Here is a 15,713-nt window from a genome sequence, read left to right on the forward strand (position 1 = left end):
TAGTTCAGTTGACTTCATGCATTAGTGGAGAGTGGTTGTATTTCAATATGTGTTGTAAAAGTTAGTTTTGATATGGAGTGTTCATTAGGAGTTTTAACTAGTGAGTTATGTCATAAATCTGAATACCAGCCTTTTTCTAAGGATACATATAAAGTAAGTGATTTAAATGTAAGTGAACAACTATTATTAGAGCTTCGATTATCAAGTAAACTAGAAACAATTTGCAACTACCATAAATTGAAGTATCTTAATAAGTACCATCATATATTTGGTAGAAGTTGTTGTGACCCATTAGGTATCCATAAAAAACCTATTAGAAATGAATTAAGGGAGATCTTATTTGAACATTTACAAAGGAATCAAAATGTTCCCCTTGTCTTGATCCCTGGAAAATCACTTTGTCCTACATGTAATAAAAAAATATTTGGTGTCACCGCAGAAGGAAAAACAAGGGATATTGACATAGATTATGAACCAGAAACGGATGTAGAGAAATCATTTGTTGGTGAAATCACCAGTTTAAATTTAGTTGATTCTGTTTGTAAATCATTAAATATATCCCCTGCTTCAAAAATAATTAAATTAAGTAAAACAAAACGCCAGTCAGCTTTAAAATATAAAACCGAAAAAATAAGTACAGCTGTGAAAAGAAAATTGGCTTACACTTTCAATGAGAGTGTTACAAATGAAGAAGAAAGCACAGAAGAAACTGAAGACGATTTGTCAAATGATTACAAGAAACTTATCGCACAGTTGCAAGAAAAATGTAAACTAAGTAAAAAAGAAGAAAAAATTAAGATCATAAGTCTGTTACCCAGTTCTTGGTCCAAACAACGGATATGTAAAGAGTTTGATGTTACTGATTATCAAGTACGATTATCACGAAAACTAATGAAAAGTCAGGGTGTTTTACCTGAATTAAAAAATAAGGATGGCCACAGATTAAGTAATGAAGTTGTTAATGATGTCATTAAGTTTTATGAAGACGATGAAAATAGTCGGTTATGCCCCGGAAAAAAGGAATGTGTTTCATTGGGTCACAAAGTTTATAAACAAAAAAGACTAATACTGTATACATTGAATGAGTTGTTTGTGGCTTTCAAAGAAAAATATCCTAGCCATAAAATTGGTAGGTCAGCTTTTTGCTCCTTAAGGCCCAGGTGGTGTGTTTTACCTGGGTCATCTGGTACACACAGTGTATGTGTGTGCAAGTACCACCAGAATGTAAAACTTATGATTGCTGGAGCAAACCTCAATACTGATTACAAAGACTTAATTGATTTACTGGTTTGCAACTCTGAGAGTAGTGAATGCATGCTTGATCTTTGTGAGCTCTGCCCAGGTAGACAATTTCTTATTGAGCTACTAGGCACTGAAACTGATGATCTTCCTGATGATATTACTTTTATGCAGTGGGTTAGTATTGATCGAGCAGAACTAATCACTCGAACTATGCCGGTTGATGACTTTTTTGATGCCTTAGTTGACAGGCTTATTGAATTAAAAAAACATCATTTCATTTCGAAAGCACAGTCTCGATATTTGAAAGACCTTAAGGAAAATTTATCAAACGATGTTTGTGTAGTGTTGTGTGATTTTGCGGAGAACATGACATTTGTTGTACAAGACGAAATTCAAAGTTTTCATTGGTCCAATCCTCAAGCCACCTTGCACCCCTTTGTATTTTACTACAAACAAAATGATGAAGATGGTATTAAATGTAAAAGCTTATGTATTATAAGTGACAACTTGGATCATAACACTGCTACTGTTCACACATTCCAAAAATATTTTGTCGAAGAAGTGAAGAAAGTAGCACCAGAAGTAAAGAAAATAATTTATTTCAGTGATGGATGCAGCGGTCAGTACAAGAACCGAAAGAACTTCAGTAACATTTGCCACCATAAGACTGATTTTGATATTGCATGTGAGTGGAACTTTTTTGCCTCCTCACATGGCAAAAATGCCTGTGACGGAATTGGTGGTACCACAAAGAGAGCTGTAACTCAGGCTAGTTTAAAACGTCCTTATAACAATCAAATTTTAACAGCTGAAGAAATGTACAAGTTTTGCCTTGATAATATATCAGGCATACATTTTATTTTTGTAACATCAGAAGAAATTGAAACAAACAGCACAAAATTACAAAAGAGATTTGACTACTGTGTAAAAGTACCGCAGACAAGGGCGTGTCATCGATTTGTACCTCTAAGTCAAGCAGAGATAAAATGCTACGAGTACTCAAAATTAGAACGTTTTACTACTTGCAGTACTTCTCTTATTCCAGACTGCAATGCATTTTCATTTGAAATAAATGATACTATAGCTTGTGTTTATGACGATAAATGGTGGATCGGGAGAGTCGTAGAAACATCGGAAGAAGTATTCACTTTTTTTATCCACATGGTCCAAGAACCTCTTTTAAAGCCTCAAAAGATGACAAGGTGTGGGTGCCCATCAGCAAGGTACTAAGAAAACTGTCGCCAACAGAATTTACAACTGCCACAGGTCGGAGTTTTCAACATTAGTGAAAAACTTTGTACAGCGATCAGTCAAATTTATACAACAATTTGTTAAGAGCACCAAGTGACAATAACAGCAACCTATTGACAATTTTTATAGGAAATAAGCAATATGTACAGTTAAAGTTAAAATAACAATGTGTCTTTATAATTTATTTTCAATTGGTAAGAGTCTTCGTGTTTGCGACATTGAATAAAACACTATTTTTAAAAGTTTGTAACTTAAAAACTAATAAAGTCTCAATGATGCAATTTAAACCACTTACTACCACCTAAGTAAAGAGTACTTTGTGAGAATTTTAGATTTTTTGTGTGTGTCCCTTATGAGATATTTCAGGTTGAAAATGGTTGATTTTCGACAAATTGCAATTTTTTAAAAATCATATAAAAAAAGGATGAGACATTCAAAGCTAAAACTGTTTGGAGAAGTACTGCTATATAAGGACTACATCTGAAAAAATATTTAAAGGTGAGTTTTATTTCCTTCTTTAAAATTTTTAACTTCAAAAATGAGAATTTATCTTCCCAAAACGTTAACGTTTATAATTTTTTTTAAATTCACTATTAAGTAGATGTAAGTAATAATTAAGCTTAAAATATAGTAAATTTAATGCTCTTTAAGATGGTTTTTGTTATAACTGAATATCTTTGAAAATGAATGAGATACAGACTTAAACGCAAACCTTTGCAAAACGCAAAATCGGCTGTCGCAACCAAACAAAATGGCTGCCAAAAAAAACTGAACATACAAAAAATTAATGACTACCAGTTTTTAACTCTCTGAACATAGTACAATCTTGGGTAAAAAAATAAAAAATAAAAAAAATTAGTCAGCAACCATTTTAATTTTAATTGGTTGATTTGATATGGATTGACCCTGTTTTGACAGTTCTCTTATGTCAAAATTTTTGACCTACGTAATGTCGCTTTTGTAGTAAAAATACTATATAATAAGGCAGTGGATAGGTAGCCGGTACCGGTGACTATTTCTGTAGCCGGTAGTTGCTTATTATTGGTCTAAATTTAGTGGGCGGACGTGATGACAAGCGTATGTTTTGTTTAGTTAGGTTATGTTTGTTTCATGTCTTACTTTCTGTGTTACTTACTTATTGTGTGTTTCTTTTCTTTAAAGTATTGGATTTAAAGGTTTTTAAAGCAGTTTAAAAATATTAAATTATACTCGCTCCGTGACAACCAACCGTAAGTACTTAATCATATCACATTTTCATTTAAACAAATGGATTTTAATTAGAAACCATCGAATATATGTGTACCTACCATATTAATTATTGATCAATTCCAATTGCAGAAAGTAATGATGGAGCTAGGCAACAAATATGAGAGTTTTAGTGTCCTAGAAAAGGCCATAGATGCCTATTGTCAGGCCAATTTTATCAAATTAAGGAAACGCGACTCGAGAAGAATTGCTGCCAGTAGGATTACAAAGAAGATTAAATTGGAACTTATTTATTATGAAATAAAATATGCCTGTATACACGGGGGTAGAACTTATTGTAAGAGAGGCAAAGGGATTCGTGATACAAGGTAGGTTTGGAAATAAATCTATGTATATTTATTGGTATTTCATTTTATTTTATTTTAGTACTTTTAAACTTCAAGAGCCCTGCATGTTTTTTCTTCACTTTAGAGTGGATTATATATTTAGAGTAGATATATAAAGGCGAAAATCTAGAGTTGAAGTCCCTAAACCTAAATCATAACCATGAAATTAGCAAAATAAGTTTCCTTCATTATCCAAGGGAGAGAAAGCTTCCTACAGAACTGGAAAATGAAGCCAGAAATTCAATAGCTTTAAAAGCTAACAAAAAAATGTTGCAACAGCAGCTACAGCAAAAATCCGGAAAAATAGTTACTCTCAGAGATATATCAAATCTAAAAGATTTTTCCAATAACACAAACAATTTGGGCAATGCAATAGAATGGCTTGAAAATAGTGGTCTTGGTAGGGATACAATTTACTTAGGTACAGTCGATTGACAAAAAAACAAGGACAACAAAATTGTTCTGGTATTACTTATTGGGTTTGCATCACTCATTTTTCTGGGTCCTACTTTTTTTTGTCAATTTGATGTACCACTTTCTACCAACGTGTATACAGGGTGATTGATTAGTGTGATAAAGCTCAGTAGATCCGCTATAGTAATACAGTAGAGCGTCGATCAACTGAACGACCGGTTATCCGAACTCCCGACACTCGCACTCGAGTACCGAGCAAGTGTTAGTAATTAGCGCTTAAAATATCATCAATTTTCTTCAATATTATGTCCAAAACTATGTTGTTGCAAAGACTGCACTTTTTTGTTTAATTGCTATTTGTCATTATCAAGATATAAATAAATATGTAGGTATATAAATATGGCTTTCATTCACTTGTGGATAAATATGTATGTGCATGACTATATCAATATAGTTCGGTTATCCGAACAAATCGGTATTCCAAAAACCCATGTCCCCAATTAGTTCGGATAATCGACGCTCTACTGTAGTAGTAAAAGTTAATAATAAAAATTATAGCCAACTTTGAGCTTTATATTACAAAATTAGTTAAAATGTTACAGAGTGTTCTATGACAGTCCAAACAGTAGTGGCAGACCAAACTTATGTTTTTTTTTTAATGTAACACACTGTATTTTATTATATATTTGAAATCTTCTTAATTTCCACATCACAAAAATAAAAAGGTTTGTTATGTTATAAAGGGTACTTGGTATTTACAAAGTTATATCCATTTTTCTATGAAAATCATAACAAGTTCAATTTTCTGTATAAATAAAAATAAGCACAAAGCAATGGTTTATTGTTGCCATATTTTTTTGTTGATTGTCAAAATTTTCAAAAATTATTGATATTGCTAATTTTCTTTATATGGAATACAGGGTAAGTCAAAATGCAAATACATTATTTTCTCAGTAATTTTAACACTTTGGCTACTGTGTGTACCATTTCTGGTACACAGTTGATGTTTACCAGAAACTGCGTGTACCAAATTTGGTCACATGAAATGGTAATGTTTCAAGCTGTGTGTACATTTGGTGAACACAGTTCTGATGGTTTTAAATGCGTATCTAGGTTCCTACAGTTTACTGCTAAATTCTGGCGAAGCGGTTTGGGACTTAATCAACAGATGGCTGTACTATGACCGATTTTTTAAAATTATGGCGGAGCAGTTTGAGACACCTTCAGCAGATGGCATATTATGGCCATTTTCTGACTTGCAGAAACTTGTTGTTTGTGCAATATTAGTCTTGTGTGTTTGCGGTTCTAAAATTAGTACTTAAAATGTCAAATAAAAAATTAAGTGATGCTGAACTACGTGAAATAGCCGAGAATATGAGTGAAATGGAGTATGAGTTTATTAGTGAAGATGATGATGATGATGCTATGGATATAGATGATCCAAATGATCAAGATTCGTGTTCTTCTTCCTCTAATTTAGAAATTAACAGTGATGGGCAAGAGTTAGAATTCGAATCTGATCTAGAATCTCTCAACAACGATTCTGAACCTGATAGTTTTTTAAATAATCCTAATCCTAATATCATTTGGAATAATTGTGCAGGTAATATATAAATTAGTATTCACTTTTATAGTTTTGAGTTTATAATTTTGTAGGTAATTTGAACACATTTACTTTCACGGAAGATTCAGGATTCTCCCAAAGTTTTTTTGCACAAAGGGAAGGAGATCATCCAATTCATTTTTATAAATTATTTATTGACAACGATATCTTATCACTTATTGCCGAGGAAACCAACAGATATGCTGAACAGAAAATAGTATCAGGAATTACAAATGAAACATTCACAAAAACAGCATTATTGGGACAATGGAGAAACACAAATCAATCCGAAATTTTTGTTTTCTTAGGTCTTCTAATATGGATGGGTTTGGATCGTAAACCCACTTTGAAAGATTATTTTAGCACCAATATGCTGTACAAAAATGAAATTGGAAAATTTGTTCACATGTCCAGGATAAGGTTTGAGCTTCTTTTGTCCAATTTGCACTTCTCAAACAACGAAATTGCCTCAGATGATAGGCTCAAAAAATTCCTTCCCTTGCAAAATTTGTTAATCAAGAAGTTCCAATCAGCATATACTCCTGACAAGAATGTGTGTATAGATGAGACGATGATTCCTTTTCGAGGACGACTGAGCTTTCGCCAATATATACCGGGGAAGCGTCACAAATACGGTGTGAAATTATTTAAACTATGTGGAGTGAAAGGTTACACATACAATTTTAAAATTTATACAGGAAAAGAGCAAACACCTAATGAAAAGCCAATTGGTACAAAAGTAGTGCTACAGCTTATGGAACCACTTTTACATTCAGGTCGCGTTTTGTGCACAGATAATTATTACACTAGCGTGAATTTAGCACACGAACTTCTGTACAAAGATACACATTTAATTGGCACACTGAGAAAACACAGGAAGCATAATCCAAAAGTAGTAAGTGAGGCTAAATTAAAAAGGGGTGAATTAGTCATGAGACAGAGTAACAGTAAAATCATAATTGGAAAATGGAAAGACAAAAGAGATGTCATGTTTCTCACTACGGAGTCTGTGCCTGAAATAGTGGACGTGCCAACAAAAAGGGGTGTCGTGAGAAAGCATTCCACAATCGTGCAGTATAATAATGTGAAATCATTTATAGACGTCTCTGATCAAAAAGCATCATATTCATCAGCAGTGCGTAGGGGTATTAAGTGGTATAGGAAAGTTTCAATTGAACTTTTGGTTAACACATCTATTATAAATGCACATACTGCATACGAGGCTATAACAAACAAAAAGATAAGTATCACTAAATTTAGAGAAGAAATCGCCTCAGAAATTTTTCGTAATCAAAATATTCAGATGAAAAATTTGGATGATCGTCGTGTTAACCAAGAAAGAAATCACAAACTTTCCGAAGTGGAACAGAGAGGTCGTTGTACAAGATGTTATAAAAATAATAGTGATAGAAATGGACGTAACTTTGCTATAAAAGAAACAAAACGTGTTAAAACATCTTGTCTAGCATGCAGTGATAAGTTTTTGTGTACCAACTGCTTTTTTGACACTCATTACTGTCAAGCAAAAAAATGAACATTGTGTCCAAAAATGGTACACATAGTTTCTAAGAAGATAATTACGCATTTATTTCTGCCACAAACTGTGTGTACCATTTTTTGACACGGCCCTTACACATGATTTTTTTTTCAAAAAAATACCTAAATGTTGATATTTACATGTTTTTAGTATTAAATATTGTGAATTTTACCAAAATATAGTTTCAGTTTCTGACAAAAAACTTCAAATTTATAGCCAGTAGCCAAAGTGTTAAATAGAATACCCTGTATTTTATGTCACTATCGAAAAGTACCATTACCATACTGTAACTTATATTTTCATTGTCTATACTAAAATCACAATAAAGATGCACTAGAAATCAACAAACCAAGGCACAAGGCACGTTGGATTTTACAAGGAGCACTCCCAAATCATGATTGTGTCTACATTGTAAATCTCAAATCATGCTTTACAAAGTTTATACATTATAAATCATGATTTGGGAGTTCTCCTCGTAATATTCAATGTGTCTTGGTTTGTTTATTTCTAGTGCATCTATATTGTGATTTTAGTATAAATGTAGTAGTTTTCGACTTCATATTAATATATAATATATACAGTACCTACAGTACAGTATAAGAGTGAGGTACCTATAGTACCTAGCAGTGCCGGATCTAGGAACCGCGAAACCCCGAGGCGCGGGGGGGCCCCGGCCTGGTGGGGGCCCCTTCGGGGCCCCCTTCCCCATGATTTTTCTATGATTCTGAAAAATCGATTTTATTTCTCATGTATTGAATATTTTATACTAATAGTAGACTCCCGATAGTCCCGATTATCCACGAGCGGATTAACCACGTTGCGGATCAACCACGATCGTCAAAAATAAAAATTAAATCACATAAATACTGTAACACGTAATCCAACACAAACAAACGAGTAAACAACGAAGCGGCGATGTGCTTGTAGTGCGCAGACTGTAGCGGCGTTTTCAATACGTCGTATGCTTGTGCTTGTCGCAGATGAGTGATGAGTCACGACCGGTCGACCTTGGACCATGCAGCGCTCTATTGTTTTGAGTTCAGTTCACTCACTGTCACTGTGTGGGTCAGTTGTGTTGTCTGTCAGTGCAGACCTTTTGTTATTGTAGGCTGATCCAGGTCTTTTCTCACTTCTTGGTGTCATAATGAGTTGTAAACGTGATTACGAGAGTGGCGCTTCCAAGAGAAAGAGAAAGAAACAGAAAGAAGAAGAGTTAAAAAAACTAATAAAAGTGTTGAAAGTTACTTTCTGTCATCAAAAAAAGTCAATGAAAAGACGTTAGCAGGTAACTATAATCATTGATTTGTACATGAAGTTCTAAGTACTGTAGCGTGGCATACTTCTTTTGTATATATTTTTCATTATTATTTTATTTTATTCAAAATTTTGTGCTGATTTCAAAAACATATAATGTTTGGTAGATTTTCTTTCAAATATTTCTAGTAAAAATTTTACAAACAAAATTTGGCGGTAGGAAGATTTGTTTCAGTTTCGTTTTCATTTAGAGATTCACTTTCCCCTTCACACTCGCTAACGATCGTCTGCATATTGCACACACAGAAATAACATTTCCATTATAAACGTTATTTTCATTCTTAAGGAATATTCTGAACATAATTTGTTTAATTTAGATGAAGCAGAAAGAGAAGACGAAGTACAACCCGAACCCAGCAGCAGTAAGTTGGATTGCCAAATTATAAATATTCAGGATGAGGATGAAGTTATGTTGGAACTGGAAACTGGTAATATTGAAGATAAAAGTAAAGAAGACAGAAAAATAGGTCCCAGTGCTGGTAAGTCAACTTACACAGTTCTTGATATTGAGAGGGATCATGACGCTGAGGTTATAGCTTCATTGTTAGGCAAAGAAAATCCCACAGACAAAGGTCATTTTGAGAAAATCAATTTATCGACCACACTAAAAACATTTATAGTAAAAACAGGAAGTTGTCAGCCAAAAGGGCCATTTCCAAAAGATAGCAAAAACAGGTCTTTCTCTTCATTTTACTATAATACAGATCCAAAAGCAGGTCAACTTAATTCTGTCAAATGGCTGAACTAGTCAACACTTCAAGACTGTGCGTATTGTTTGCCGTGTTGGTTATTTTCAGACTTGGGCGAGACTAACCACGGATGGGTTACTGGTTTGAAAGATTGGCAAGGCTTATCAAAAAAAATCAAAACTCACAGTACTTCAGAAAATCACATTCATGCTTGTAAAGCTTTCCATCGATGGAAATGTAGCAAACAAATAAATAAGTTGGTAGATTCAGAACAACAATCTCAAGATCTGTTTTGGGCACAGGTCTTAGAAAGACTTTTTGATATTACCCTTACGTTGGCTAAAAATTCACTAGCTTTTAGAGGTTCTCAAGAGCATAACGGTAACTATGAGGGAAACTTTTTATCTTTAGTACAACTGTTGGCCAAGTATGTCACTGTTATGGCACAGGTTGTAAGCATGCCGAAGGGTCACACTAGATACTTAAGTCATGACATACAAAATCACATCATTAACTGTATGTCTTCAAAATTGAAAGGAAAGCTCCTTGAAAACATCAACAAAGCAAGGTTTTTTTTCACTTATTGTTGATACAACACAAGATCTTGGCAAGAAAGACCAGTTGAGCTTTGTGATTCGTTATACGAATTTCTTTGAAGAGTTGAGGCAAGACGAAGATGGTAATTTTGAAGAATATAAGAAATTAAGTATTGAGGAATCATTTCTTGGTTTCTTCCATGTAAAAGACGCAACTGCACTTGGACTTTCCACCCAAGTTTTTGACTGTTTACAAAACCTGGGCTTGGATATACACAAGTGCAGAGGACAAGGCTACGATGGTGCGTCGGTTATGAAAGGACCATACACAGGTGTGCAGAAAAGACTTCAAGAAATTGAAAAACTTGCTGTTTATGTACACTGCAATGCGCACAATTTAAATCTTGCCATCAATGATGCTGTTAAGGAAGTGAGAGCAGTGGACAGTTATTTCACAACTCTGCAATCTCTTTATGTTTTCTTCGGCCTCAGCATTAAGAGGTGGGACATTTTGTCGTCATTAACGGGTGAATCTGAAGTGACATTGAAGAAGTTGAATCCAACTAGGTGGGCATCAAGACATGATTCGATTTTAGCCGTTAAGGTAAGGTATTTGGACATTATGAAAGCTCTTACGAAGATTATACTTGAGAGTAACAAGCAAGAAGAAGTTTCTGAAGCTAAAGCACTTGCAAAATCCCTTGATAACTTTCAGTTTGTAATGCTGACAGTAGTGTTGTCCAAGATTTTTACACAGCTAAACATCACGTCTAAGTTTCTTCAAGGCAAGGAAACAGACTTAGAAAAAGCTGCCAGAGTACTTGAAAGAAGTCAAACTGAGCTCAAGAAAATGAGGGAAGATTACGAGGCCTACAAAGATGAAGCCACACTTATAGCACGTAAATGGAACGTACAACCAATGTTTTCTCAAAGCAGGCAGCGCAAAGTAAAACGACACTTTGATGAACTAGCAGAAGATTTCAGGTTTTCAAGTGGTGAAGAGGCCTTCAGAGTGCAAGTGTTTTACGCTGTTTTGGACATAGTCAATCGTCAAATTGAGGACCGCTTTTCTTCTGTTCGAGATGTTGTCCAGCTGTTTTCTGTTTTATTTCCAACAGTTCTGGTCAAGCTAACTGAAAAAGAAATCTTTGAAAAAGCTGGAGAATTGCAAAGAGTGTACGAAAAAGACATAGGGCCACCGCTACCTCTTGAACTTATATCCCTTCAAAGTGGATTTAAATGTGAGCTATCAAAACTGAAAACGGTTTATGACTTAGCTTCACTTTTAATGATTGAGTTTGACACATTAGCTACAAGTTTTCCAGAAGTACAGACTGCTCTAATGTTATTTTTGACTTTGCCGGTAACAGTGGCATCTGCAGAAAGGTCGTTCTCAGTGCTAAAAAGAATTAAATGTTATCTCCGAACATCAATGGGACAAGACAGACTTAGCGATCTTGGAATGTTGGCGATAAACCAAAGAGAAGCCTCACAACTAGACAAGCGTACGTTAGTGCAATGCTTTGCAGAAATGAAATTTAGAAGGAAAGTTTTTGCAGTGTAGTATTTTTAATTTTATCATAACCAATTATTCTAGATATTGGCTTATTTAACTTAAAATAATTTCCAAACAAACTACTAAATCAAGCAGTTTCATGTATCATCAAAATTTAAATTTGTGCAGTATATCAAAAAGTGTATTTGAAATTTTTAAAGAAATTTATAATTTTCAACAACAATTTTCGCAAACTTATTTTAAAAGAGGTGTATTTTCATTAAGAATTATTTAATATGTTGCCTCGTTTAACTTAAAAATGTTGCAAACAAACTAACATGTAAGAAAATTGTATTATTGTATTACACCAATTCTGTGTAAAATAAACATTCATATGTGAATATTAAATTATTCGTTTTATTTACCTTTTCAATTAAGGTTGTTTCAATATTGTGCAACCATACTATGTATTATTTATTTAACTGGACTTATATTTCATTTACTTCTGCATTTGTTTTGAAAAAGTGTTACCTTCTTACCATACATCTGGGATCATTACATCCATTACATCTTCTTACCATTACCTTCTGTGCTGGTTATACATCTTTGGGAGGCTTTACTCACAAGGTCAAATGAGAGGAGACCGAGATCAGAGATTTAGACTTAATTTATTTTCAGACTTAAATCTAACAATCAGACCAGTCACGAGAAAATTTAGAATATAGTAACATAAAAAAAAACTAAAACTATTGATCCCTTTACAGTTATTTTATCATCCATAATCCCGTCGGGCTGAGGGTCCGGGGGTGAGTAGTTATGTTATATGGTTCACGGTTCACACGCCCCCCTCTCCTTCATACCAGGGACCCCTGTGGTAAGTCCGTATAGGGGGCCCCAAAGGACTTCTTGCAGGGGGCCCCAGAATTTGTAGATCCGGCCCTGGTAACTAGGTTACTATATTATTAGGTATATTTCACAATATTGAAACTTATTATTGTGAAAAGTTGTTTGGAATTAAAAATTATGTTATAGGTAATATGCAATTTCATTCTTCTACTTGAAAAAAAGAATTGAACATTTTTCTCAAATTACGGATGCCCATATTTTATTTATGATAACTCCCGATATTATTAATTTTACGAAAACAGTTATTTATAAAAGTTTTGCATGGTCTAGAAACTACAATGCAACCATACTTTATTAAATTTTAACAATTTTATACGAGGGTAAAAAAAATATGTATTTCGCTAAAGGGTAAATTACCTTTATAGTTCGCAATATTTAAATTAGAAGGATGTAACTGCATATTAATACATATTTTTTAATTCTTAACAACTTTTTTAATAACAATTTTCAATGTTGTGAAAAATAAAGGTACTTTTTGATAATCTCGAGCGAAATTCATATTTTTGGACATAGGTACCTCATATGAAATTTATCAAATTTGACATATTATGCTCGCATCTTATTTTCTAGACCATGTCAGACTTTTTATAAAAAATACCTTTTTTTGGAAAATTAATAATATCAGTTATCATAAATAAAATCGATGTTAGGTATCCGTGATTTAACCTTCCGCTACCGGAGGGGGGTACAGATTGTACCCCAAATTCGATTTTTCATGAATAATTTTTAAAAATGTTGGAATTTTGTTTAACTGTTCTAGTTACTTCTTCATTGGGATGTGTAAAAGCATATCCAACCATTTGTTTTCAATTTGACATATTTTTACCTATGAAAAGTGCAGCACTGTGCTTGGGGTACAAGTTGTACCCCCTCCGTCAACCGCGGTACAGTTCATTGCGGTCGACGCCACTGAATAAACCAGACGTTTTGCGCACGGCACCAAACCTGTTGTTTGCAATAACACACAAATCAGTTCTGTGGATGACTTAGTGCTAACATACCGTTTTAGTTTATCCATTTGTGATTACACGATTTACCGATATGTGGAAAAAAATAAAGTTAGACCTTCGGAAAGAACAGGATCGTGAAACTGCAGTGCAGTGGTTAGAGGAAAGTGATGATGATTACCTTTCTGAAAGAGATAGTTTATCGGATGATTCAGAATTAGATGATAATTTAGAAGTAGCGGAATATGAGCCTGAAATTCTGCAGGTAATTTTTATTTTTGTTTTATGTACGATATTTCTATCTTGAGTTTATTATATTTTAGCCATCTGAGAGCGACAGTAATGATTCTGATAAACCAGTTTTGGGGGCAGTAGATTCCACATTTATTTCCAAGAATGGTACAGTTTGGAAAAATCGTCCTTTACGAAAAACTAGATGTCGCACAAAAAACTTGCTCGAAAAACCAGGGCTTACAGAAAAATCTAAAAATGTCGCTAAAATTAGTGATTGCTTCAAATTATTTGTAGATGAGAAAATTATAGAGATCATCGTCAAATGTACAAACCAGAAAGCGGAGAAATACATTCAGGATTGGAATGGAAAAAATCCTAATAAAACAAGAACCTGGTTGCCCACTGATTCAGTGGAAATTTATGCGGTCTTGGGACTCTTGATTACGGCGGGTGCGATAAAAGCCAATAGGGAACCAGTGCACTTTTTGTGGTGTCGAAACTCTTTGTACAGTCGATCTATTTTTCCGGCTGCCATGTCACGCGACCGATTTCTAGATATAATTTCACTTATGCGATTCGATGATTTGAACACTAGAGAAGAACGTAGAAGTTCTGACAAACTAGCAGCTTTTAGGTAAGTGTTTACAAAGTTTGTAGAACGCTGTAAAGAAAGTTTTAAGTGCCACTCTCATCTAACTGTTGATGAACAACTTGTAAGTTTTAGAGGTAAGTGTCCATTTAGAGTCTACATGAAATCAAAACCAGCCAAGTATGGCATCAAAATATGGGCTCTAGTTGATGCAACAATCACCTATGCTGCTAACCTTCAGATTTATACTGGAAAAGATGGTAACAAACCAGAAAAAGACCAGGGCAAAAGAGTAGTACTTGAGTTGGTCTCATTTCTAAAAACTGGTTATGGCATCACTACTGATAATTTCTTTACCAGTGTTCCCTTGGCAAAACAACTCCTAGATCGACAAATAACATTATGTGGAACACTTCGAAAAAACAAGCAGGATATCCCTCCAGCCCTACTACCCAATATTTCTAGACAAGAAAAGTCCTCAGTTTTTGCCTTCACTGAGGAAATAACACTGGCGTCTTACGTTCCCAAAAAGAATAAGGCAGTAATTTTATTGAGTACAGAACATAACGACGATAAAATTAGCGGAGAAGAGACGGACTATAAGCCAGACATAATCTTGCATTACAATTCTACAAAAGGTGCCGTAGATACTATGGATAAGATGGTAAATGAATATTCTTGTAAAAGAGCCTCTAAGAGATGGCCATTTGTTTTGTTTCAAAATCTTCTAGACATTGCAGGTCTGAATGCATACGTACTGTGGACGACAAAGAATTCCATTCGTGCGTATGAAGCTTCTCACAGACGCAGAGAATTTTTACTAAACCTGGGTCAAGAACTTATAAAGCCCCATGTCGATAGGCGACTACAAAGTCCACAAAAATTCCATAAGCGAATTATAAACGCGATGTACGAATTATGCCCACCGCCACCAAGGGAGAATCGCGAAAACGACGCCACCATCTTGAAATCCTCAGGGCGATGTTTACTTTGTCCACGCAAGAAGGACCGCAAAAGCAGAAAACGTGCAATTCTTGTAAATTCTTTGTTTGTGCTGAACATCAAACAACCACAACAATTCAAACAATAATATGTACAAAATGTAAAGCTAATCAAAAAAACGATAATTAGTTTTTTCAAGACACCATATATTTTTTTATTGTTACTTATATTCAATAAAAAATACTTGCATTTGTTTTAATTATGTTTTAACTAAAATTATTGCATCGTGTTAATATTTAATCTATAAAAATGCATGGGGTACATAATGTACCCCCTCCGTCAACTACAAAACAACTTGACCCTTCGGTAGCGAAAGGTTAAGAAAAAATTTCAATTATTAATTGGCTCTGAAAAATAAAAAT

General features: G+C 34.1%; 1 protein-coding gene across 1 annotated transcript; it reads left to right on the top strand.

Moving 5' to 3' along the window:
• Positions 1-10,800: 10,800 nt before the first annotated feature.
• Positions 10,801-11,742, top strand: LOC126891162 (zinc finger MYM-type protein 1-like). The gene has a single exon (XM_050660345.1). It carries the CDS (start codon positions 10,801-10,803, stop codon positions 11,740-11,742), a length of 942 nt encoding a protein of 313 aa, XP_050516302.1.
• The last annotated feature ends 3,971 nt before the right edge of the window (positions 11,743-15,713 follow it).

This window comes from Diabrotica virgifera, chromosome 9, assembly GCF_917563875.1.
Source record: "Diabrotica virgifera virgifera chromosome 9, PGI_DIABVI_V3a".
NCBI classification, from domain to species: Eukaryota; Metazoa; Arthropoda; class Insecta; order Coleoptera; family Chrysomelidae; genus Diabrotica; species Diabrotica virgifera.

Excerpts from the sequence above, each read along its gene's own strand:
- LOC126891162 (XM_050660345.1), top strand. The coding sequence starts at position 10,801 with ATGAAAGCTCTTACGAAGATTATACTTGAGAGTAACAAGCAAGAAGAA.